Source organism: Grus americana, chromosome 7, assembly GCF_028858705.1.
Source record: "Grus americana isolate bGruAme1 chromosome 7, bGruAme1.mat, whole genome shotgun sequence".
Taxonomy (NCBI): Eukaryota; Metazoa; Chordata; class Aves; order Gruiformes; family Gruidae; genus Grus; species Grus americana.
The window spans coordinates 30,971,030-30,996,394 of NC_072858.1; the positions used below are offsets into that span (position 1 = coordinate 30,971,030).

General features: G+C 36.0%; 1 protein-coding gene across 3 annotated transcripts in view; it reads right to left on the minus strand.

Moving 5' to 3' along the window:
* PARG (poly(ADP-ribose) glycohydrolase) overlaps window positions 1-25,365 on the minus strand; it is a 67,393-nt gene that overhangs the window by 19,014 nt on the left and 23,014 nt on the right. For all 3 annotated transcript variants that reach the window (XR_008577876.1, XM_054831888.1, XM_054831887.1), the window contains exons 8-11: window positions 17,754-17,846; window positions 15,474-15,631; window positions 2,846-2,925; window positions 305-365 (exon numbers count right to left, since the gene is read on the minus strand). Coding sequence is in view for 2 of the 3 variants with exons in the window: in XM_054831888.1 (XP_054687863.1) it covers window positions 305-365; window positions 2,846-2,925; window positions 15,474-15,631; window positions 17,754-17,846 (392 nt within the window). In the remaining variant the exon portion in view is untranslated. The remainder of the gene's footprint in view (window positions 1-304; window positions 366-2,845; window positions 2,926-15,473; window positions 15,632-17,753; window positions 17,847-25,365) is intronic.

Consider the following 25,365-nt stretch of genomic DNA (forward strand, 5'->3'; position numbering starts at 1 on the left):
GTCATTTCTGAAATGAAGTCATCTCTCTTTTTCCCACTTAAGCAACAGCACCAGAGATGTGCTACTGTTTTAAAAATTCACTTAAGACTTGTTGACTTCACAGGCAAACAAACATACTGGAAAACTAAGGGCACTCAAACTACTTGTGGCCATTCGCCCACTTCCTTCCATACTTCTCTCCATAACAATCCATACCAAACATTGTTTTCTGTAGTACTTCCAGGCCTGAACCGATTCCATATGAACGGGATTCAGTTATCATTGATTTAAGTAATTTCTTACATTAACAGGATGTTTGACTTACCTTTCCCAGTCTGGAAACTCCTGGAGACACTGTCTTGTAAACGTCACCAATCCTGTAGGTCCTACAAGCAAACCAACCACAGAGGAAAATGTATTAACTGCTGGAGCTTTAGTCCTTAGATTATTTTAAGTGGTAAACTTTTAAAATTACAACAAACATAATTTTTGGCAGAAACACAAGAGCTTAACCTTCCTCAAGAGCAGTTTTGAATCTTCCCCTGACAGCCCATGCTCAAACAGAAAACAAGTAACATGAAGACCAAAATAGTCACTTTTCTTGTCCCTTTGGAGTTTGAGCATTTTTCTTTTTCCAGATCAAGGAAAAACTATTTCTTAAGTGATTTTTCACTACTAGGAAAGACTCAATAATTGAAGTAAAATGTGCTGCCACTTAGAAAAAAAGAAATTGCGAACCTTTAGAGATGACTACTGTTCATTGTTAACAAGCAATGCACAGAGTACTCAACGTACGGAGGGATGAAGCAGCAGCTCGTATTTCCAAGAAAGTCCTACTATGTCAATAAAGATGCAGTGTTAGTGGATTCCAAATCAAGCTGTTTTCAGCCCTGCCACGATGCTAGTGAAATTCACTGTATTCCAACTCAGAAAAGATGCCTGATCTCAAGAGAAAAAGAGTAGCCATTGCTCATTGCAGGAAGGATGCATTATCATCTTCTCTCCTTGTTCTACTAAAAAAATTTCAGCTTTGCAACAGAAAGAAAATATCAACTTTTTGTTAGGTGATGTCATCCTAATAAAAACTTCATTTGAGACTTGTTTCTTCGCTCCAATAAGTCTACTGCGCTGGCTTGTGAAAAACATTCAAAACAGTATGTAAAGCACAAATGTATCCTTCCAAAAGCCTTAAATAATCGTCTGCTTTTCTTCAAAATTATAGCGGTTTAGGGAGGAAAAAAAAAAAAAAAAAAAAAAAAAAAGAGTTGCTTGCTCTTAAAAAAAGTGCACAGCTTTCAGTAATCAAGTGATTTTCACAGGGGAACTCTAGTATCAGCAGCAATATTTTATAAATTAAGCATTCACCTTTTGAGCACAAAAGTCCTCAGCTGATATAGTCTCCACTGTATTCTTTTACAAGGAGTTCAATTACCATTTACAATAATAAGAGTGGCAAAATTACTGCAGTAATTTATAGAGCTAGGTTACTTCAGTCTTACTAATTCGTTGGACAAAAAAGAACAAGAAATGGGCTCTTTTAAAGGTATGATAGGAATTTTTAATTCAAGAAAAGAGCACTCAAGAATGTCATTAAATATTATTTAAAGTTACAATGTTAAGAAACCTAATACAGTAGTTTCATAAAGCACGTTGCCAACAGTTTTCATATGCACAGGGGGTCAGGGACAGCTGCATAAATTTATGATTTGGTTTACATGAAAACATTATTACTCAAGTATTAAAAAAGCTAGTATACTCTATCTCTTCTCAGTCCAGCAAATAGATCACAACTTACTTTTTACCTCAGAGGTTTAGTTCTATTGACATTGCTGAAAGTTTGATAGCTGAAACAGGATGTAGCTGCATTTAATTTGTGGTGAATTAAAATGATGAACTGAAGATGGACTGAAGCAAGTAAAGGGATTTTTATATTTAATAGCTTAAAGCTGGCTTTCTTTTAAAACAAATCCTTCTGAGAATATGAAGCTAACAGTGAAATACTGGCATGTAAAGAAAAAAATCTTTAAAAAAATACTATAGTAAGGATATTGCTGCAGATGTGATGTATGCTACTGCAGTAAAATCTCTTTCTTTTCCAAAATACAATATAAAAGCTCTGATACAGTTCTCACAAAAATAAATCTATTTTTGAAAGCTTATGCAGATGTTCAAATTTACGCTAACAACAGAAGATCTGTCTATGCACACTAAGAAAAAATATCATACTAACTTCTAAAAGAGTTTGGGATATCTCATGTCTTGCTATCAGTTGTTTTAGTTAACTGGGCAAACCTCACAGCAGCATTGCTTTGGGATAAAAGAAGAGAAAAACCTGAAGTATCAACACAAGTAGGGGAAAATCCCTCAGAACTACAAATGTTCTAGTCAAAGGACTAAACGTGCATAATCTGAAGCTTGATTCAGAATCTTTAAGTCTGTGATTTTGATGACTACGTATGGTACTAAGTTCCCTCTACATTCTCACTCTGATGCGGTGCAGCAAGTAGTTGCATACATTACAAACATTATACATATATTTATATATGCACATATACATATCTGTATAGACACTTTTTATTTTTGTGTATAAGGGGGGTGAAAATATATCTGTATATATTTTACATCCCCCCAATATATCTCTCTCTCAGAAAAAAGAAAACAGAATAAGCTCTGTACAAAACAAATTAATTGCATGCATCATCCATATGAGAAGTGACATTAATATGAATATCAGTGTACTTAGCAAGCTGGCTTTTGTTACACACTTCCATCATAATGATGCATAGTCATTTCTAAATCTAATGGGATTAAATTTTTCATGTATCTGCTTTGTAGCTCAAAAAAAAAAAAAGAGTAAAGGATATACTTTTTTCTGTGACTCTCCTAAAATAGCAGAAAAGGGTCTTAAGTTTCTCAGGCTTCCGTGGTGACCGTCCTTCAAACAATCTGAAAAACAAGAAATAAAAGCAATTAATTAGATTTCAGGGATATAGTGTAATTAGGCTACTTATTAATTGTGATTTGATTTTTTAACTATTATGCACGTATTTCAATTATCCTTGCATTTAGATACTCTACTGTGGAAATTAAGTCTCTAGACAGCCCCTCTGTAACACAGGTCTTCAGGAGTAACAAGTTCACTTGCTAAGTTGCTGATGAAAACACTAAGTGAACATCGATCTCACTCATACTGATTTTGTAATATAAAAAAAATACAATTTCAATATGAACACCCCAGAAAGCTACTAGTTTTATTTGAAACAGACTGGCTCGGATTAAAATAAATGTCTGAGGGGTGACAATATGTATGTTGAGCACTCCAAGATCCAAACGTCTTACCCTACTCTCAGCTCAGTGAGTTGCAGAGAAGAATTAATGCAACCATATTGCTTTCAAGAGTTGCACTGCACCAGCAGCATTTCTAAAGAAAAGAACCTACCCCCAACAGAAATGGCTTCATCCACTGGGCTACTACAGGCATTCTAACATTCATTTGTAAAAACCTAAGCATTAAAAAGAAGCATCCTATTTTTAGCCATTAAGTGAATGTATTCTTTTAAGGTTAGCTGAAATACTTTTACTGCATCATCTATCTTCCAGCAACTTGAACACGTATTACTTAATTTCACTTCCAACAAGTGACAAGGCATTGTTATTGACAGCACATAATGGAATTTATCCGGAAGGAAGAACAGAATCGACTTCAGAAATAATATGCTTTGAGTAGGAAGTTCACTAAAAGATGTCTGATAGAGTGAAAGCCCTGAGGATGTAAGATTCTCCCCCAATAAACAGTCTAAGTAAAGGAATGACACAACATTATTCATTTGTTTCCATGCACTGGAATGACAACCTGCCTTTAAAACCAGAATGCCGTCAGGTGAATTTAGCTTTTAGTAGTGACCCAGATTTTTTCAGTATTTAAAAATTCTTATGAAATATATATGCTGAAGAGATCAATTTCACCCAAAATCTATATTGTCAGAGAAAATTTTAAAAGGGTTAAAAAGGTTATATGAAACTTTTTTATTCTTTGAATAATCAATTGGGACTTAAACAGTCTATTTTAAAATAGGTCAAATTGCAAATTCTATCAAGGGGTTGTGCTTGCACAACTAATGAAGGGTTCATAAAAGAAAGAGTTTGTGTATGTGCGTGTGTGCAGGTCTTGCCTAAATTATCTCTCACCTTTGATCGCGAAGTCTCATTTAAACTGGTTAATTTATCTCTTTGCCCAGTCACGCTTTTACTAGTTGTTTGTCTCTTTACATCAAATTGAAATCTTGCTTATGTTGCAAACTCTGAGGAGAGAGTTCTTCATGTCGCACAAGCAATACATGATTCGGCATAACTAGGAGACTGGGCAGGAGAAGTCCAGAATTGGAAAAGCTGTGCCTGAAATAAGTCAGATCAAGCTAAAAGGCTATGGCAAGGCAGATGAACTTGGTTTCATCCATTACAATTACTCATCAAAATGAAGTCACTCTGCCAAGTAGGGAATTTCAACCAAATATTTTTTTAAATCTGAAGTGTTCGGAATGTCTTTTCTCTTGTTAAAAGCTGTGATAACCACCTATAATTACAATAATGAGAATAATCTGTATTTCTGTTCTAGTCCTATATGCCAGGGTAAAAACCACAGGGCGACACAAAAGAATCTGAAATGCTCTGGGTTCCGACACAGGCATCCCTTGCTGTAAAGTGATACGCCATATAGTGGGAACAGAACAACACTGTGGCATTCAAAATTATCTGTATTTTGACCTAGTAGTTATATGCATCCAGTAACTACATGCATCAGATTTTCTACAGCAGTTAGCACAAGAGCTCTTATCACCCTTCTCCTCTTCACAGTATTTGCTTTTCTTATCTATGACGTAAAATAAATTGTACTTTCTCTCTGACAAGCCACTGTTAAATACAGAAAAATACATTTTCAAAAATTATTTATTTATTAAAAAAAGCGGGCAACATGAGTCCTGCACACACAGTTTAGGACTGAATTGACCAAAAATTATGTTTATTTAAAAGAGAACGCACTCATAAAAGGATCGCCATTTATGGCAAGTTGCAGACACCGTGTCCTAGATTAATATGCTTGGAATTACTTCCTATTTTCTGTGCAGAGAATTCACCTTTATTAGTGAGCTAGTGGCAAAATGAAGACGGCTATCTGCAAATATGTGTTTTATTATATACACATATGTTTACAAAATGCAAGTATATTATAATATACTAGTATATTACTTCCATATTTTCATATAACCAGACCAAGGAACTCGTCTTCAGCTATTTCAAGTAAAAGTGCTTTACAACATTAGGAATTTGTTTGAAATGCCAAAATTCTCACAGATTAATGGGCTATGAATTAGCCTTAAACCCTCACAGTATCTAATTAATTAAGGTTTTGATAGTCATTCAGTTTAATTTGATTGCTTCATATGTTCTTTCAAATTTCCACAGAAATCATATCACAATGACATCAATGATTCGTAAGACTTTCACCAAGCTAAAAAGTCAGAAGAAAAGCCCAAGAGAAAAACACAACACTCCCCCTCCATACACGCAGGCAGCCAAGCATCCCTAAGTGCAGCACAAAGTAACTAGTCATCTTTGTGAATGCAACAGTAAAAGCAAGTGATATTTATTTACAACAATTGAAAATGGTCCAGTCCTGCTCTACTAAGTGAGGATGTAACATGGCAAAGCTATGAAGATTTTACCTCAAACCTTAATTCCAAAATGATCAATTAGGCAACATTATGAGAAGTTTTCTTTCTGAAGCAAATATCTCTATTTTGAAGAACAAAGCTAGATGAGGGCATCAATAAGATATTGAATAAAATTATTCATCAATCTCTGAGACACAGATCCTACTAAAAAAAACACTCAAAAAAGTTAAGTGGAAACCACATAATCAATTTCCTGACAGAACCACCCAAGGCCAAACCCCATTCATTCCAATTAAAGAACTCATCCAAATGAAGTGCACTGTAAATCAAATGCAAAGCACTGCAAGCCCACTTTCAGTCGAAGTAATTGAAATATTACTGGCAACTGCATATGTAAGCTGTTTTGCTTTGTACAAGATGTTCCCACTGCCATGCACCTAACTTCAATTTAGCAGATACAGGAGCTAAGAAAACTCACAGGGCTGATCACCACAGCTGTAAATTCATCTCTGGCTCTCCAGCTTCCAGCTGGGGTAGCGGCAATGTTAATCAAATAAAGGACCTCTATAGAGAAACACTTAAGTATTCTGAGGAATCAGGATCAGAGATTTAAAAACATAATAAGGTAGATGTGTGAACAACGTCATAAACACAAAGTAGATTGTTAAAGTCATTGTGGCTAAATGAAAACTCTTCTAGCAAATATTCAGACACCTAATTCAATTGTTCTGAAGAGAAATCCTATATATGAGAAATAAAATATTAAAAATAATAAGAACTTGTATTGGAAAAATGTAAAAAAAATTTAAAAATTACTCAACAACTGTCAGTAAACATACGGTAAAGTTACAAGGCAATTGTTTACACTATTTCAATAATTATTACAAAAATACAGGCATGTTTTGCATTAGCATTTTCATAAAATTTTAGGGTGGAAAAAAGCATTTTAAAAGTGTAATCAGTATTTGGGTTTTTGCAGTCTCATTGACTGCAAACTCAAAATTGTCTTATTTTCAAATAGCACTTTCACCTTAGAAAGCTGCAGCTGAAAGCTCTAAAGAACCTGCTCCCGAGTCCTTTGACAAGTGCCTCAGGCAGTGGTGCACACAGTTCTGTAACCAAACACTAACATGGTAATTTCAGCATTATTGCACAAGTGTGTCATCTTTTCAGGAAGAACAGAAGCAAAGACTGCACATCAAATACAGACACGTAGGAGTAATCCATGCTCACACAATGTTTTATAGATTTTTAGAAGTATCTTGGCAAGTAGCAAGGTACTTCAAAGGGTGCACTTCCAATGATGCAACATGAACAGGATTTAATAACATTAAGAGCTACACAAAAATGACCTTGGCATGCATATAGTTTACTAGGGAAAAGTTGAGCCAGGTTAAGTAAACAGTTTTGAAATACGTTCTTTCCGATTGAGGTATAATTATAATACAGTCATTTACCTGTAAAATTTAATTTCCAAGGAGCTAAATTGATCCCTTGATGTTACCCGAAGAACTGGCTCCAGTAATTTTACAAGCAGAAGGAACCATTACAATCATGCGGTTTAACCTCCCAGTTAACTGATTTCAATATCAGTGTTTCCATCCCCAGCCTCTATCTTCCCATCCCAGGCCAGGCTTCCTTTGAGCATTACTTTGCAAAGACTATAACCATGTCTTTAAATTGAAACTGGAACCTCTCATAAAACTCAGAAAGCTGTCCACACTGTAACAATATGCAAAAATTTGCAATATGGATCGTACTTCAAAGAATAGTTCCCATAAATCCACAGCATTTCACATGCACTGATTGCAAAAGTGTGCATAGACAAATTTCTAACTGTGGTCCCCACAGTTAACTACTTGTGCTTTTTCTTACCTACCACAGCCACTAAAAAGTGCCTTTTTCTTTACTACTATAGTTGAAGACACACTCGTACTGTTTCTCATATTTTAGCGTGATCTCACTGAAGATAATACTGCATCTGAGCAAGTGCAAGACATTTTACTAAAACCTCATATAGATGAATTTCACCCAGTAAAGGGACTGAGCAGGGGGAAGGATGGCAAGTTAAGGCAGAAATGAAAATACTGACATGACCTTCAATCTAAAGAAAAAAGCTTTAGTCTAATGTATAGAATGGCAAAACGCTTGGGGAAAAAAATAAACCAGGAATCTTGCTTTTTCTATCTTGGTGCATTTCAAGCCTAAGCTTATCTGGTGTATACATGCAGGGGTGGAAATACTATGCTTACGTATGTTACTGTCAAACTTGTATTACTCTCCATATGATTGAGGGCTACTTTTATTAAAAGGCTGAGCATTCTCAATTGTTAGCAATTTCAACAGGAACCACTAAAATTTCATACTGATACACAGCACCCTAAAGGCAAAACTGATCTAGTGTTGAACAGCACAATAAACTCATCATTTAGGATTACGTCAGTTGCACTGGGGAGCACACAGAAGCATCTCTTACATCTTTCTCTCAGTGGGGGATGACTACTTCTAAAACCAGAAGAGAAAAATTAAACTCTTTTTTTCCAAAAACAGTATCATGTTTTTAATGAAGTCTTTTTTTTTAAGCTTTGATTTGCAATGCTAAGCATAGTTGATCAAAACACTTTGTTTCAGTATGGGTTCTGTCACAATATTATTTGACATTTTTATTCAATTATGCTCAAGGTAACTTCAGTCACATGCATATTAAGGACTACCTATAGATATCAGTGTATCCAATATCTAGGAAATCTGTATGCATTAATGTGCACAGAGAAAATATCACATAAGCATTGGAATGCATATATAATTACATGTGCTTATCACATGAATGCACAGGATAGAGAACAATCTCTTTCTCTCTCTCTAATATATGGAAGTAATTCAGCCTACCATATAGGAATAACTGGAATAACATTAATTACTTGCTTCCTTTGCCTGAAGTACTTCCAGAGAAAGCTTTTTCAATTGATTAGGGTTCCCCTCCCCATACAGAAATATTTATCTGCCTTTTAAACCAGAGTGCTGCATCACTACAGCTTCACTTCAATGAAAGAGATGGAGGATAGTTCCAGTCACTTACTGATAAAGGACTTTTTATGAAGAACAGAGCTGCAACAAGTGTTTCATTGCTACCATTTACACTCCTGTGTAAATGAATTAGACAATGTTTCATTCCTGCTTACATACCTGTATTTTGTTATTAACAATACCTCAGACCCACTCTGGTCTCCAAAGCACCCCAGAGGGTGAGCAAGACAATCCATTACAATAAAGGAATAAAATACTTTTGTACCATTCATAAAATAAAAAAAAAAAAATTAAATAGTGTTTATTTCATCTTTGTCTCATGCTTTTTTAATTTATTTTTTGGTGCATGTTTTAGAATATATTAGTACAGTAGCACAAGTAAATAAATATGCATATATTGGGGGTGCATGCTCAAAAATTTTTTACTGATAGGTATGTGTGATCAAAGAAGTTTGAGACAATTGCCCTAGACAGCTTTAAATACTTAAATGTCAATTACATAAGCTAAGATGAGGAAACCTTAGCAAATTTAAAATGGGAAAATCTTATATCCAATATAAAGTACAAACCCTTTCCAGTAAAGTCCTGCAGCCATTGAAAAATATTTTAAGTGAGAACTAAAAGTAAGGCTATTCAGAATATCAGAACTTCAATTCATGAAATTTGGACTTATTTATAGATATCAAAAGCAAAATAATCCAGATGAGAAATTCCTCCCAGAGAGATGAAAGGCAAACAAAATAACTAGCGCTCAGAGCACAAAAGGAAATGCCCCTGTCCACATCTTGCACTTCCCAATAGGAAAGCGTAGCTCTACCTTACACAAGTCAGATACAGCAACCTCAGTTCTGCTTTTCTGGTGCCTAGTGTATGTGTCTTCCACTTAACAACATCAATTCTACCTTTCTGTATTAAAACTGCCTTCCTTTTATCAGTTTATATAGGAAGTAATTTAGAGTTTTTTGAATTCCCTTGGTATCAAGTAGGAGAAAAACAATACATTCAATAAATAATTAAATCTCATAGGCAATTTCTTACTAACTGTCATATGTCATAGGTACGAGCTGTTGTCATCTCAAAGTTATTTAAGAACATCGTACTATTCAACACCGTTGGGTTTAGTTAGAACATCTTTAGATTAAATAGTGACTTTTAAGATTTGTATAAATAAAAAAAATTGAGCAATGTAATTTTGTTGGTAATCTAGATGCAAAAGCTATCTTTCCATCTCACACACTCACATTGTTATTCTCTGTGCTTTTCATTTTGTATTTTCGTTTATCGTGGCAAGTAACTTGGAACATTGTAAACCTGTTTTAAGAAAATATTTTGGTGATTTATGAGTCTTAAAATTCATCAGATTGATACTTGACTTTGGAAATAAGATGCTAACTCCAAGTACTCGACTCCAAGGAATAGCAGGGTAAAATGAGGTTCTAAAAAGAAAGGCATCCCACAGCATGGTACAACTAAGTTCTGGACTAAATGTCTGTATTTACTAAGCTAACAAAGTATTCAGATCGAAGATCGAGTACTGTTTTAATCACTATAACAAGTCTGGCATAATTACTTTGCTAAGAATAGTGTCCTTTTAAAGTTGTCGATTTAAAGAGTATTTCATCATTTACCACACACAAATGTTGATTTAAAATTTTTCAGAAAATTATAGTCTAAGTATTCCATCCCAGACTAATTAGAACATAGACCTAAGGCAGGCATAACAGAAGCAGTTTTGTAGGATCAGTGTCTATAAGCTCAGAAAACCTAGAATCACTTTTCAGAGAAGCAATGCATCTCTCCATCCAAACCAAGTTCTCTCAAAGTTGCTAGATAATTTATTCCCCAGAGAATATTCATTAATGTTGCAAAATTGATGTTGTTTATGAAGAGACAATTGCATTACTAGTAAATCAGATTTCAATTCTGCTGCATAAATGTACTATACAGTTTGCCCATTTCCTTTCATATATTATACATTCCATAAAAGACATATATGTCTTAACTAGTGGGTTTTTTCCCCTCATTTCCAATCACTTGAAAGGTTTGTTTGATAGAGATGAAGAAATTCAGTCCTAGTGGAATACTGGTGGTTTCAGACCAGAGCATCCACTAATATATAGGTCAAAAGATCTACCAGGCTTATGTCGTTAGACATACAACCTTCAATTATGAATATAACCTCAATTGCTTTGATGGGAGCTATTACAGATGCGTAATATCTCCAGTTCAACTATGGTAGCTTTTTGCAAAAGGAAAACAGAGGAGTTATTGTAACTTGACACAACAGCTAAGAATGGATCTGCAGCAGGTCCACAGAGCAAAGCAGGTCCTTGACAAGCCTGTCTCCTTTTTGGTCATCCAGAACACTGACTCAAGATTGTAGAATTGGTTTCCTTGTATTTTGCTTTTACATATAATCAAACTAGGGAGTTTCCTAAATTACCAAATTCTATAGCTTGGTCAATGGGGGGGGTGGGGGGGTGGAGTGGTGTGTTGTGGAGAAAAAAGACTCCACAGACCAATGTCTTGTGTGACAGTGGACTGTATCCATTTCGTTATCTTCTCAAAAATAAATGCAAGAAAGCAGTTGCTTAGGGACGTGGTTTAGTGGTTGGATTTAGCAGTGCTAGGTTAATGGCTGGACTTGATCTTAAATGTCTTTTCCAACAAAAATAATTCTATGACAGTTCAATCTCATCTTCAACACATTTCCAGAGGCGAGGGACAACAACCATTTCTCCCTTTTTATGAAAATGCTATGTTAAACCACAAACTATTCACAAAGATTAATTATAAGCATCACCATAAGAAACTACTTTTAACTGTGAAAGCAACATCGTATTTGTAGAGATGATCTCAGAAGAGTCAATGCAATTCATGCTCCACATTCAACCAGCATGCAATTTCTGTGAAAAATTTATCAGTAAGAGAAATAAATGGCAAATTATTTTTCTTTTCTGATGGGATATTTTTGCGTAAACCTGCTCAATCAATTTCCATGTTATATATTATAAAAACATTAAAAAAAAAGAAAAATTGAGCTTTTTACATTTCACTTGATATTTTGAAAAGAAGCAGTATTTTATGCTATTTAGTATGATCTAATGTTCGGCCACTGAACAGATGTCATTTTATCTACTAAAATTCATAAATGTTCAAGCTTTCAAAGTTAAACTATGGATGCCATTTTATTAACTACATTTTTAATGAATTATGGTATTAATGACTTAAGAATCGTAATAGGCCTATCCTTGCCAAGTACAAAAGGGAAGAATTTAATTAAATTACTAAGTATTTAATTATCCACAAGTGACTTTCAGCCTGTAGCATGATGAACAATCAAAATAGATGGTCAGTGTCACAACATACTGTTGAAGTAAGTGTTTCAGCGTGAAAAGAGAAATGCTCACTTTTTTTCTCATCTCATCTGGCAAGACCAAACCAGAGATGACAGGTAAAGCACAGATGATTTATGTTAATACTAACACATAAAACGGCCTTCCTCCTTATCAGTTGCAGTTATTAGTACATCCACCAGCATTCCAGCAACTTGCCATCATCATCGTAGTTACCATTGCCAAGCACCGGTGCACCAGAAAACGCTTAACGGCAGCAGAGGGAGGAAGAGTAAATTCTCAATATCTTGCACTGAGTGTCTGTTTTGTCAGACAGATTTGTATCTTGGAGCAAGAGTGGAAGTCACAATACGCAAGTTAATACCACATAAAACATGGAGAAGACTGAGACGGAAGAGGGAATAGACAGCACTTAAATGTAGAAACCATAACTATTTTATAGTGTATAAAAACGTACTAATATATAAGTCTGCATAAAGTGAATTGATAAATGACTGCTGTGTAAAACTGAAAACACAAGAAACAGCTTATACACTTGTGTTTCTAACTTAAGGCAGAAGTATTTTTTTTCCCCCAGTCTCAAAGATTTGAGAGGAGGAAGCCTTTTGTACAAATGTAGAAAGGGCATGCATAGTGGAGTCAAGGAACACCACATTTGCCAAAGGAAAATTCCCTCAAATGCTAGCATCCACTCAGTAATTTTGCTTTCTCAAGGAACCGTGGCAGGTTATTTTTTTTGTACCCAAAGAACAAAGTAATTCATTCACAGCCATGTAGCAAATGAATTATGCTGAGGAAAGAACTAAGCCTGAAAAAAGCTGCAGACCATAACACTGGGGAGAAAGGGTTGCTGTGTGGAACAATCTGTTACACCCATCCCTCAGCATCCCAGAGCAGAGCCGCAGCATCCAAAGTTCTTACATCAAAACATTGTTACAAAGAGGAAAAAGTCACAAACATTTTAACTTCAGTCATTGCCTACTACCTTTTGAATATAACTAGCTTCATGAAAGGTTTTTTTGTAAAAGCTGAAAATACACACTGCAATGGACCAAATTTACAAGTCTGAAACAATAGCTGGAAACACGACATTTTATTCTCTGTCCTTGTTACTGAAGAAATAACTTTTCCAGGGTGAGAAAATACAGGGTTGACAGGAAGAAAAATGGATACTATCCATCCTCCTTCTCCCTCTCCATTTTAGATTTCAAGTCGGTTACATACAGTACTGCAATAGAAAACTGTAAGTTCTTGTAGTACTCTCTCCACCACTCACTCCAATCTCCTTTTGCTTTTATCCTGATAGTCCCCCTCTCACATTCCTTCTTTATTTTATCCACTGCCTGTCACACCTCTATTCTATTTCACTAATCTGCTTATCAAATAAAAAATACATGGGGCAGAGGGGGAGGAATTTTGGTCCAACAAATGGTTAAGCAAAAAAAGGACTGAAAAAAATGAAACTGTAATTACACAGAAATCACATAAATTAGCAAACACTGAGGAGCAAACACTTTTAATCCTCAGGAACAAAAGGACATCAACTTCCCTTCTTTTCTCCAGTTTGGCAACAATATTCTTGCACTTAGACAAATAAAAATGGCCTTCTACCCTATGTGACTAAAAGCTGAGCATTACCTCATCCATAATGCAAGATTGCTGTATTACCCCTCTTAAATAACATTGTTGGAACTTACTATGAGTGATAGCACTAGGAAGCCAAGCCACAAAACAAAGGATGACTGACTGGAATAGGATAGAAAATCCTAAATAGTTAGTACTTTATACTGGTCATTCTTTAAGTTTATAGCAGAAAACTATTTACCTCATAATTTGCCAAGGCTTTTTTATTTAAAATTAGTTAAAAATATTATGCCTCAAATTAACCACTAGTACTGTACTACTGCGACTTTACATTGCTGTGCAATGTTCATAGAAGAGAATATGAATTTACTCCAGTGATTTAACAGTATTTTATTCTGTAATTGGTGAGAATTTAACAGCTTGATTTATAACATGCTTAAGTTACAACAAAAACCGGTACCTTAAAGTCCTTATTTTTTTTTTTTTTTAAAATCAGCTAGAAATGTGTAGCTGGTGCAAACAGAATTCTTTCCGGAACTTTAGTGTCTTCTTTCACTGCTCTGAACACAAATCTTTTTTAATGCATGGATGGTATTTTTCATTTATTTGTTTTTATGAACTATTGGTGGAAAAATATGCTAAATTGTATGGCGCATCAATGGCCGCCCATACTTCCCTTCTGTAACCCACTGCACTGTTGGAATAAACACCAAGACAGTGAGCCTTTTTCCAGTATAGTTTTCTGGTCTCTCTTCTGAAATATACAGTATAGAGAAACCTGTGCTAGCCCTTAAAGCCAGCAAGCACCAAAACTATTATTACTGCATCGGCATGCCTGACAATTTGTTCTGGGAAGTTCTAGTCTAATATAGCTCTTATGGCACACGTATCCAAGTGTGCTGGATCACAGGTATTGGTATTTTTATATTTCATCTCAGTGTTCAGAGCATATACACTACATGCGTTAACAAGAGGAATAAGAAAAACTCTAGATCAATAATCTATCCAAGCTCCAGCCTAACAAACTTAAGGTTGATCTACACAGACTTGTATAGAAGTAAGCAGAGGACAATAAACTCTCATTTCTAATCTATAAGTCCATGTGAATCATGATATTCTGCAGCAGGAAATCTCTCCATTCTCTTCCTCCATTTAAAATTGAAATAAGCATATTTAAAAAAATAAAAGATGTGAAGAAAAATTCCTAATCAAATATGCCTGTAAGCTAGTGTTGAGGAAAAAAGAATAAGCATTTGTTTAGAAATCAGAGTATCTTTAATTAAATTCTTATGGTGGTCTTTAAACCTTTTTAGGCTAACTTGTAGCAAAAAGGACAGGTTTATTTTAACACGCAGCTCTGCAATTGCCTTAAAATGGTAAGAGATTGTATAGATGCTGAAGCATCAAGTCCTATTGATCTGACTTAATGTACAGATCACCACTGCTGACACAAAGGAGACAACAGAAAAATGGTTGAAGAAACACTGACCTTTAGTTTAAATACATATAGAACACTCGAAGCACAACTGAAATGTATACCATTCACAGATCAATGGCTTATGAGGAGGTAGAGAATCATATCAGCCTAATTATGCCAAAGCAAGACCTTGTCTGTGCATGTGCATGCATGAAAAAAAGAAAAATTTGGAATATTAAGCATGTCTTCCTGGGAACAAGATTGTTTCTTAAGTAGTTGCATAGTTTTCTTGTCCCTTAGAGGTAAACAGAAAAGGCAGAAAGGAAACCACTGAAATTAATGACAAACATGAGAGAAACAATGAGTTTCTTCCCTAAATGACAACAATAATATTTTCATTGAAGGGTTATCAGCTTCATTTACTCCAGAGTGCCATACCTGTTGAAGTTAATGTCTGGATAACTAGAATACTCAGACTTCATCTTTGCATTGCGACGTGGAAAAGTACAGAAGAAAGCATTGGCCAGAAAACTAGCAATCTGTTCCTGTGACATTGTGATGGAGTGATTCATCTTTTGTTTCAGTAGAGGTATTGGCTACCAATAAAAGAAGTGAGGGGGAGGGAGGGAAGGAGAGAGAAAAATAATTAGCATACCCATTTTAAAAGAAAAAACAGGAGCACAAAATTACATTTGTTAAATTAGAGCAAGAGTAATTTAGGCCATTGGTGAACCCTTTAATCAGCAGAACCATTAAAGTCAAGAACAGTTTATTCAAGACAATTTGGATAAAGCTTGCTTGACAAACTACAGATTTCTAATCAATAATAAAAAGAAAGACCAAGAAAACACAACTTATCAAACAAAACCAAGGGGAAGGGGGAGCGGGGGGAATAGATGGGATGTTGCAAATCCTGGGCAATCTTAAAAACTGAAGTAAAAACCCACTTTCAACAGCTGCATAGTTAAGAACCCTCAAGGAATGCTTTCAGCTACAATAACCATGCTTTATACTTTACAAAGAAAGGTGGAAGTCATATCACAGATCATCACCCTATGACTTGCTTTAATTTTTTTCCATCTTACTTGAAGAAATAACACTAATAACATTTGCAGAAAGTCCATGATTATCCATTCTTTTATAATCAGAATGAGCAAAAAGCTCAGCTTCACTTTGGTCTTCAGTTTGGAGTTTTATTTGACTCTAGTCAGGGCTTCTTTAATATAAGAAGAAACAAGGAGGGAGGGAGGAACCAAAAAACAAACCTGAAGTGTTATACATCTTCCATTTTATCAGGCTTTAGCCTCCTGATTCGGAATTTTTGCTCACAACATTCATGGCATGTTGGGTTTCTTAATTATGTGATAGTACTGGTGTTGGTGGGGAAATCATTCTGACTGGCAAAAAGTCCAGTAACAGTTATGATAAATCCACTTGACAGGAGAAAGAGAACACAGTTTTCACCTCTTCTATCCAATATTCTTGGCTGTCATCATTAGCCTAGCTCCAAGGAGAGCTGAGCAGCTACATTTTAATCCTTTTAGTTGTGAATACAGAAATTGCTACTAATTTAGACTGTTGAATACACAGCCCTGCTTACTCCACAAAACAAACAAGTTTTCCTTCATTCTTATAGCTACTACATTCTCATTCACTGAATCTCATTCTGACTTCTATCTAATTAACAAGGTATACTGTGATGGCTGAAATCACACAGCTAGAGGGGAAAAAAAGCCTGAGGAGCTCTCTAATAAGTTCTACAAGCCTATAAAAGAAGGATATTTTGGACAGTATGTGATATGGGAACAAATTTAGCTTTATGTCTAACCAAAAAAATGAGTGACAAAATTCTTCACAATTTACACTGCCTAACAGTACATTATCTTTATAAAAGGCATTTCTACATGAACTTGCAAGTCTTGTGCTTGACTGTGTTCAAAAACTACACAGCATTCTCAAAAACTTCCCCATCAAGTGACTAGTAAAAAAATTTTTAAGAAATAGTCATACTGTTTGAAATTATGTATCTATTGTAGGACCCCTGCAGCATAACAAAGTAGGGAGAGATTTTCCCTGCTCCTGTCCAATAAAATCAATTTAGAAAATTGTAACAAAGGCACTTAAAATTTAGAGTCATTACCCTGCTACTGTGTTACCTATCATACATTCTCATTTACTTGATCAGTCCTATGCACTTCTACCATCTTTACAATGTACAGAACTGGTTCCCATAACAATAATAAAGAATTAGTTACGGTTTGTATGTGCACAAGTATTGTGATGCTCAAACTAGAATAAGATATGCTCCCAAGTAAACAAAGGATTTATGAAAATATTACTTCTAGGATTAAAAAAAATTCTGAAATAAAAAACTAGATGTTTTAAGATTATTCAAGTATTTCAGTTTATAAGTATGATTTTCAAACGTGAAGGCTTCATGGTCATTTCATTTAAGAAAAGCAAGAAGCAACTCCAGCAGATAGAAAAGAAAGTGTTACTGAAGTTCAGACTAAAAATACGACAGCAGGATATATTTTTTTACATTCTGTCATCATAGATGTGCATTGTCTGTTCTTCTCCCTAAGCTTAAGCTACATTCAACACAAAAACTATCTTTTAAGAACATAACATGATCCTGATGTTTTGCCCTTATCCATTAGTCACAGTTTACAGAAAAGTAGTCTGCCACAGACCGTTTAGCTAGCTCTGTTGACTTACCTGGGTGCAGATACTAGGTAGACAGAGTGCCAGTTTGACCATATCAGGAAGAATGGACTGGAACAAATGTTGAGCCTCCGCATCTTCAAGAACCTGTTAAAAAGAAAGAAGAGGTGGGGGGTAGAGGCAGGAATAGAAAAGAAAAGAAAAAAAAGCTTTTTACCTCAGAAATAACAACTGTACAAAAAGTTTATGAAGACAGGACCCATCCAGAAGAAAGGAGAGAAAAACATAGGTCCTATTAGCTTCATGCAAATTTGTAGCATTTTTCATGGTAGCACCTCACCGCATTTTACCTTGCAATAATGCACTAATCAAAACACAGAAACAACTCTCAAAAGTTGCAGATGAGAAAACATGTCACCAAATGCCCTACAAAGGAACCTTGAGTAAGTTCTCATTTGACTCTTTCCAAAGAAATGAACCAAGTTCTCAACTGGTAACAATCACTACCTAACTGCAAAAGTACTGAACAATTTACTTAACTCCTATTAAGGACATATGAAATGCACTGCTCGGTCACGTCAGTGGTCCTCAGCAGCAGCAACAGGAAATGCTACGTAAGAAGAGCATGCAAGCCTGGCCACTTTCTGCTGTCCACCCCTACCACGTTCCCCCACGAACTACAACTGTTGGATTACATATGTTAAAGGATGCAGCCTGCCTGGTCCCACATGCTGAAGTTACAGGAAGAGACTGAAAAGATGCAAGACAACTGATCCTATGACTATTTTAGCTGCCACTCTCTACCTGCTCTAACATTCTTCCCGCGAAGGAGAGACCAGAATTGACAACACTCAAAAAAAAAAAAAATGGACACAACTGTTTCACAAGGCTTCTCAAAGCTTTTACACTCAAGACCAAGTCACATCAAACCCTCCTTGCCCTATTCTCAATTCCCTTCCTGACACTGTTGACATGTTTGGCTGCCAAAGTGTATCAAGCCAATGTATTCAGACAAAGTCCAGGATTTCTCTTCTAAGTTGCAACTGCCAGTTCTGATCTCAACATGATGAACCCACCCATACTCCCATTCATGTATCACACACCTGTTTTTAAAAGGTGCAAAATGTTCTTTACGGTAGGCAATGCTGTTCTAAGAAAAGCTAGGATAGGCACATGAATGGGAGGTTGTGAAAAGAAAAGCAACATAAAGCAGTGCAGTTGCAATACGCAAAGCGGCACAAAAGCATGCCATACCCTCAAAAGTCTCACATTCTGCCATACGAATGGGCTGAAGTAAGATCAAGCAGAGAAAAGCACATTCTCCATCTTCCTGTGCAGTAGTGTAGTTTTCCCCCGAATCTAGGGATCCGGGTACCAGATGTGACTGGCTGTTAGATTTGTAGGCTGTGTTTAAGGCAAAAAGCAGAGAGAACATGCAACTTGCACTACAGCTAGGGAATGGAAGATGAAGGTTCAGCCTTCTGCCTCCCTCCTTCCTCTACATCCAGGGAATCTGTATTTGAGACAACTACCCTCTACCAGTTTATAGAATAAAATAATTCAAATTCTGAAACAGTGGCTTTAAAACTAAAGAATATTATTTTTCAAGTAAAACTGTTAGAAAATAATTTGTTTTACTACTAATTTCACACAAAACCAATAGCAGACAGAATGAATAAAACAGCATTAAGGTATTATCAACTTTAGTCTCTGCAACACTTAAGACTAATTGTGAAATCACAGAAAGTGATCTTTTTAATCATATAATCAAAGCTTTGTGATTCGCACTTCAATGAAAAGTTTCACACAGACTTCAGAATGTAAAAGAGATACTGGCAATTTTCATGAGAAGAAGAAAATACAGTACCTCTGTTTCAAAGCATACTGTTCCCCATAAATGCCAAACTGAAAATATTGTTTGAATGCTAACAACTTCTTTTCTTCTAAGATCATTAAAATAACTATGGAAGTATCTCTGCTCTATTCTCTCTGGCTCCAAGTGATATAAAGGGATAAGAGTGCTCAGGAAGTTAAAACAAACAAATGCTCAAAGGATGAACAACTTAGGGTAGGGAAGGTGGGAAAAATAAAACAATGCCAATACCTACACAGTTACTTGCCATGCATTATGTAAGCTCCCCATGGAAACATACAAACAAGGTTTTTAAACCGAAGTTTTAAATTGAAACAAGAACTTACAAAGAACAGCAAGCCTAGGAAACATGAAAATCATTTGATATAATATAGGAGGAATCCAAGTAATATACAGCTTATTACTGAAAGTCAACTTTTTTTCTTTTCTTAGGTTAAGAAATGAACAAGATACATCTCTCTCTCTCCTGCTGTTGGCTGCATATGCACGTACATATTTGCACACTGTAAGTCAGATATTGAAAATTATGATGTAACCTTTAACATCATCTACTTCAGCAGGAAACTTTGTTCTGTTCTTAGGCACAATGTTTTTAAGTGCCATAAAGTAACAAAATGAGAATTTAAAGGCTGCAATTTCAGATCTCAATACATAAAATGAATATGGAAGTTAAATCTATTCAAAAGATGACATTTAACCTCAGATGTCTACCAGGCTGTCAAATTCTGATATTCTCTCCCCTTCGGGTAACACTTCCTCTCTTTTAAAGTTGACATATAAATAGTGGCTGCCATGCTTTGCTGACTACCACAGACTATACAGTATCACTTATCTGGTGACACATTATGGCACCAGACTTTGTCATAGCTGTCAAGACTTCAACCTTTTCTTTATGCTTCTTTGAAAACAATATAATAATACTATAAGACAATTTCTTCCCAAAACAGAAGCAGGGCCAGCAATTGCACAGCTCAGCTCTGATGCAGAATGCATAACTACAAAGGTCACTTTTTAAACTCTGAAATTCTACTTCTCCTTACCTTCCGAATGTTGTACCAGAACATGCCCTTCTCTGCATTATTTCTATACATGACTTTTACTAAACCTCCACTAATGAAAACCTCACAATTTGGAGCTGTTAATGCCCAGCAGTGTTCTTGCTGGACTTCAGACAGATTATTCTTACACAAAAATGACAATTAAGGTGGGGTTTTTGGCAAAAAGCATTGGGTGCCACGAAAACCTTACTACATTTTCACAAGATAAGTCACTGAAAGGACCCCACAACTTTAAGATGATAATTGTGAGTTCACAGACCTTGCCAAGAAACTCCTAACTCTGCATCGTTCTCTAATCAAACCACCAAGCACTGTAAGCATACCTGTTCTGAATACTCCCCTATTTAGGCAAAAGGTCTCATAAATATTGCAGGGAAGCACATCAATAGTTTTTCAAGCTCAAACAGTTTTTTCTTCCCACAAATATTATAACTTCACAAAATAGCTGCTGCACTGCACAGTCTAAGAACTCTTATTCAACTGCAGGTGCTGGGGTTTTTTGTTGGTTTTTTTGGGTTGTGGGTTTTTTTTGGGTTTTTTTTTTTTTTTTATAGCAAACATCTTTTTCTCCCTAATAAACTTTCTCCCTAAAAATAACTCCTTGGGGAGCTACTCAGTCTTGTGCTTCTTCTTTGTATCTTGAGGCTATAACTCATTATTAAACAGTGGCAGTAAGCCAGAAAAACCATATCCTTCCTTGCTTTAAGTTTCTAAAAAAATAACCCCAAACAAACCCCAAAAAACTCCACCCCCAACAACAACAAACCACCCCCAAAAACTGTAACTTGAGTCACGGCCACATCCATGTAATCATAGCTTACCCTTTCTGCCCATGGACTCTTTCTGTACAGGTAACATTCCTATGAGGTTCCTATGAAAAAGAACACCTGCAAACCCCTGGCTGCTTGGCCTTCATCCTCTTTTGACCACTAAACCAGCATGTCACCACAGCTGCATCTTTGTAGACCAACCACTGTCACTGCATATTCTCAGCTATGCTTGGTACAACACAGAGCCTGGTTTTATCTGTGAGTCTTTTCAGACTTTGAAAGCAACAAAAAAAAGAGAACACTCAATCACAGGAAGTAAAAGGATTCCAGGACATAGAGTGCGGACACCACAGCTCCATCTGACAGACATCCCATGATGCAAATGCCAACCCGGGAGAACCTAGCAACAGCACAGAGAATACCTGGTCACAGAACTGAATGAAGATTTATTTAGAAGGAAGACTCTCTTCAGGAAGCAGGGACTTGTACTGATGTAAAATCCAGCACATTTAGAGTCATATTACGTATTCTACTTACTTGTTGCTGCTGAAACAGGGATGTGTCATGCTATCACCACAAACGCAAACACATAGGGCCCCACATCTCACCAGTTCCCATGCTCATGTGATAATTTCCCGAGATCCTTCAGCTTACCAACGCTACAGGAAAATAACTTGGGGGGTGAGTAGTCTTCCTCTGCATTAAGAAGTCATGAATTATTAGATGTTGTGCAGGGCAGGCGGTAGGTGAAACAGAACCAGTCACACCCCTTGGCAATGGGCTACAAAGGCAGATACCAGTTCCAACTCTTCTCACTGAAAAAGCAGTAATAGTCTAGATAGTACGAAACTATTACAGCAAGCACCTCACTTGGAAGTAAATCTCCTACTGCAGGAACGTCACCATTGATTCAATAACGTGCTTTTAACTGTACAAACTTTTTCAAGGCTACAGCTATGCAAACATTAAGAGAAAAGACTGGATTTTCGTTTTTAAAAAACTAACATTTGTTTTATAATTTAAGGAATTCTAAAATATGAAATGGTGGTCAAAAATGTTAAATTTTAAACAAAGGAAGATACATTAAGTATCATAGCAATTTTGTTTTTAAACAATTGATCTGTTTCTCCTTTCCTTATTATGCATACATGTGAGTTGCAGCTTCCTTCAGGATTTGAAACAAAAACAAAAATATATTGTTGACCTTATTTATAGTCCTCCAATCATGCAAAAAATTATTTAAGAATGAAATAAAAGCAGGGGTTATACCCCAAGGGAAAAGCGTATGGAATCAGAGTTGCAAAGCATGACTTGCCTTTTGCCAAAGAAATCACTTGGCGATTTCATCAGTATTTGCACTGGAGTGACTGATTAAACGAACACGACTTAGGGCTCCAATTCATAAGATGCAAATGGTTCAGCGAGCCGTAGCAGAGGTAAGAGCTCTTGGCCAAACTTGCATTGCAATTTTGCAAAATGAACATTTATACTGCAAAGAGGCCTGACTAAACACTGCCATAAGTAATGACCTCTTGTCACTATAAACCAGTCCTCCAAAATGTAATGAACAAGTATGCTTGACAGTCCTAATAAGAAGGATCTGAGGTAGCACGGGGTGATAGTGATGGTAGAGAGTTTAAATCTAAATCTGACAGCTCATCAAACCAAACAAACTGCACATACAGAACACAAATTTGGACAGCTCTATCTATCACATGGGAAGGTACAGTCATCACGCCAACAGGCAACCAGCACGCTAAGACAGCAATGGCTTAATGCTTTCAATTTGTTTGTTTCCCCACATTAACTTTTGTGGCAGGACAAGCACCCGCTGAAACACGTTCTTAAGGATGAAAGGCAAAACCAGAGTGCTTCCTTCAGATTTTGTGTCCTATTTCCTAATTCCTAATGGATTTTGACCTTCTGACTTTTTCCTTCCCAGCTGTCATAATGCTTCATGCATTTTCTTAGAATTACTTTGCTTCAGTTTGTGTTTCTAAGTGCTCTGTACCATCAGTTACTATGCTGAACTGTCTTTACAGTAACAGCTTTCCTAATTATTTTAATGTAAGACATCATATGGTCAGAGGTGATAATAGCCTCCTAATTAATTAGACAAACTGCGTAACTTCTATGTACTCTATTCACAGAAAGTTCATTCTCCTAATTTCAGGAATTTTTTTTTAATTATTTTTATTTCTTCACTATCTTCAATTTGCCTCAAATAAAAAATCTCTGTATATTTTTACAGATCATTAAGATCCACAAAATGAATAGTTCCAAGCTGAAAAACTTGGTTGCAAACAGAGGTGTAGCAAATAAAGGCATATATAGCCTACCTAAACATAACATCATTATTAAACCTCCTTCAAGTCTGCAATTCAAAGAAAATAACAAAGAATGACATGTGAACAAAGCAATACTATTCACATTCTCACAAAGAGAAAGATTTGCTTAGTGCTGCATGCAAGGAATATGCAGGTGGAACATGCCACAAAGTCAAAGATAACTCGGAATGGTCTCCTGAAAAATACTTGATCAACTTTTGTAATTTTGCAATTTTGGTGAGGATAACAGGGAAAGCAAAAAAACTAAGGGGAAAAAAGTAAAAAATACATTTGAGGAACAAAGACAATAGGAACTTGTATGTGAAGGTTTAATTTCTTTTTAAGACTATTAACAGTTTTGTTCTACCCATAAGCATTTAAAATGCTTTTTTTCATTCAATGCATAGACTGTATCTCCCTTCCAAAGGCTCCCGGTTCGCTATCAAATGACATGTGAGAGTCCAAGTACGCTCTTGCACCTCAGACTGCTAACCCATTACTCCCTTTCTTCCCCTAATCCTTGTGTAAGTGCTTTTAAACGTTACAGAATCCTAAAAGCAGACTCTCAATCTGGTTTTGGAACAGCTGGGAAAAAAAGCATAACACCCCCCCCCCCCCCAAGGAGCCTAAACAAGTTCTTACTGGGTGACTTGAAAGCTAATATATTAATTTAATACACCCCCAATAAACCAAAAGAATCTTCACTAAGTCATACTCTCTACAAATCCTTTTCTTCTGGATAGGTAATAGATAAATTCTGCTTAAACATATTGTGCCACAACTATCAATGTATCCGAGACAGAGACACTAGGCTGCAACCCACTAAGTTGTATGCCTATGTAAAATGGACTCTTTGTCATGATGTAAAACATTATACATATAAACAAGATTGAAACCTAGAAGCAAAATGCGTGTCTGTGTGTTTTGGTTCCCATTTTATTAAGTTAATGAACCTCCAAAACTGCACGAAAGAATACTCTCATCTGCCTCCTTTAGTTCCCTTACAAAACTAATTCAGTAGGAAACACACTTAGCTGTCAAATCCATCCCATTTTTTGAGCACTTGTCTGATTAGAAACCAGAGGAAGGACAAAGTAATCTTTGGAGGGAAGAGGGGAAAAAACCATAACACTGGATTATGCGGAGAAGAATCTTATTTGAGAAGAAGAATGCTTCTGACATTTATCAAAACCACAAACTGACACTTCAAAAGGAAAAGAGAAGACAGCTTACAAGGCAGAGGTTAATTCATTTTTGTTTAATTTTTTTCCCCCTGAAGGCTCATTCACGTCTTCTGCCAATCCAACCCTGGAATGATCTCTCAGGTGTATCATCCCTAACAACGGCAGCTTTGTTTTCAAAGCTTTTCAACATTCTAAATAAAATCTGAGAGAAAAACGTATATTTATTTTTCCATCTCCTCTTAATGATTTTAGAAGCCCAGTTTATACTTCCAAGGTACTGGGAATCTAACCTCAATCATTCTCATTACCAGTGAGTGAAATATCAGTCCTGATTCTCTACAGGTCACCAATAGACTCTACCTGTGTGCTCTTGCAAAGTGATTCTATCATGAGTAGAAGCATCACAGCCATTTCAAAAGCAGCGGCAGAGTCCTGGGAAGAAAAGTCAAATACT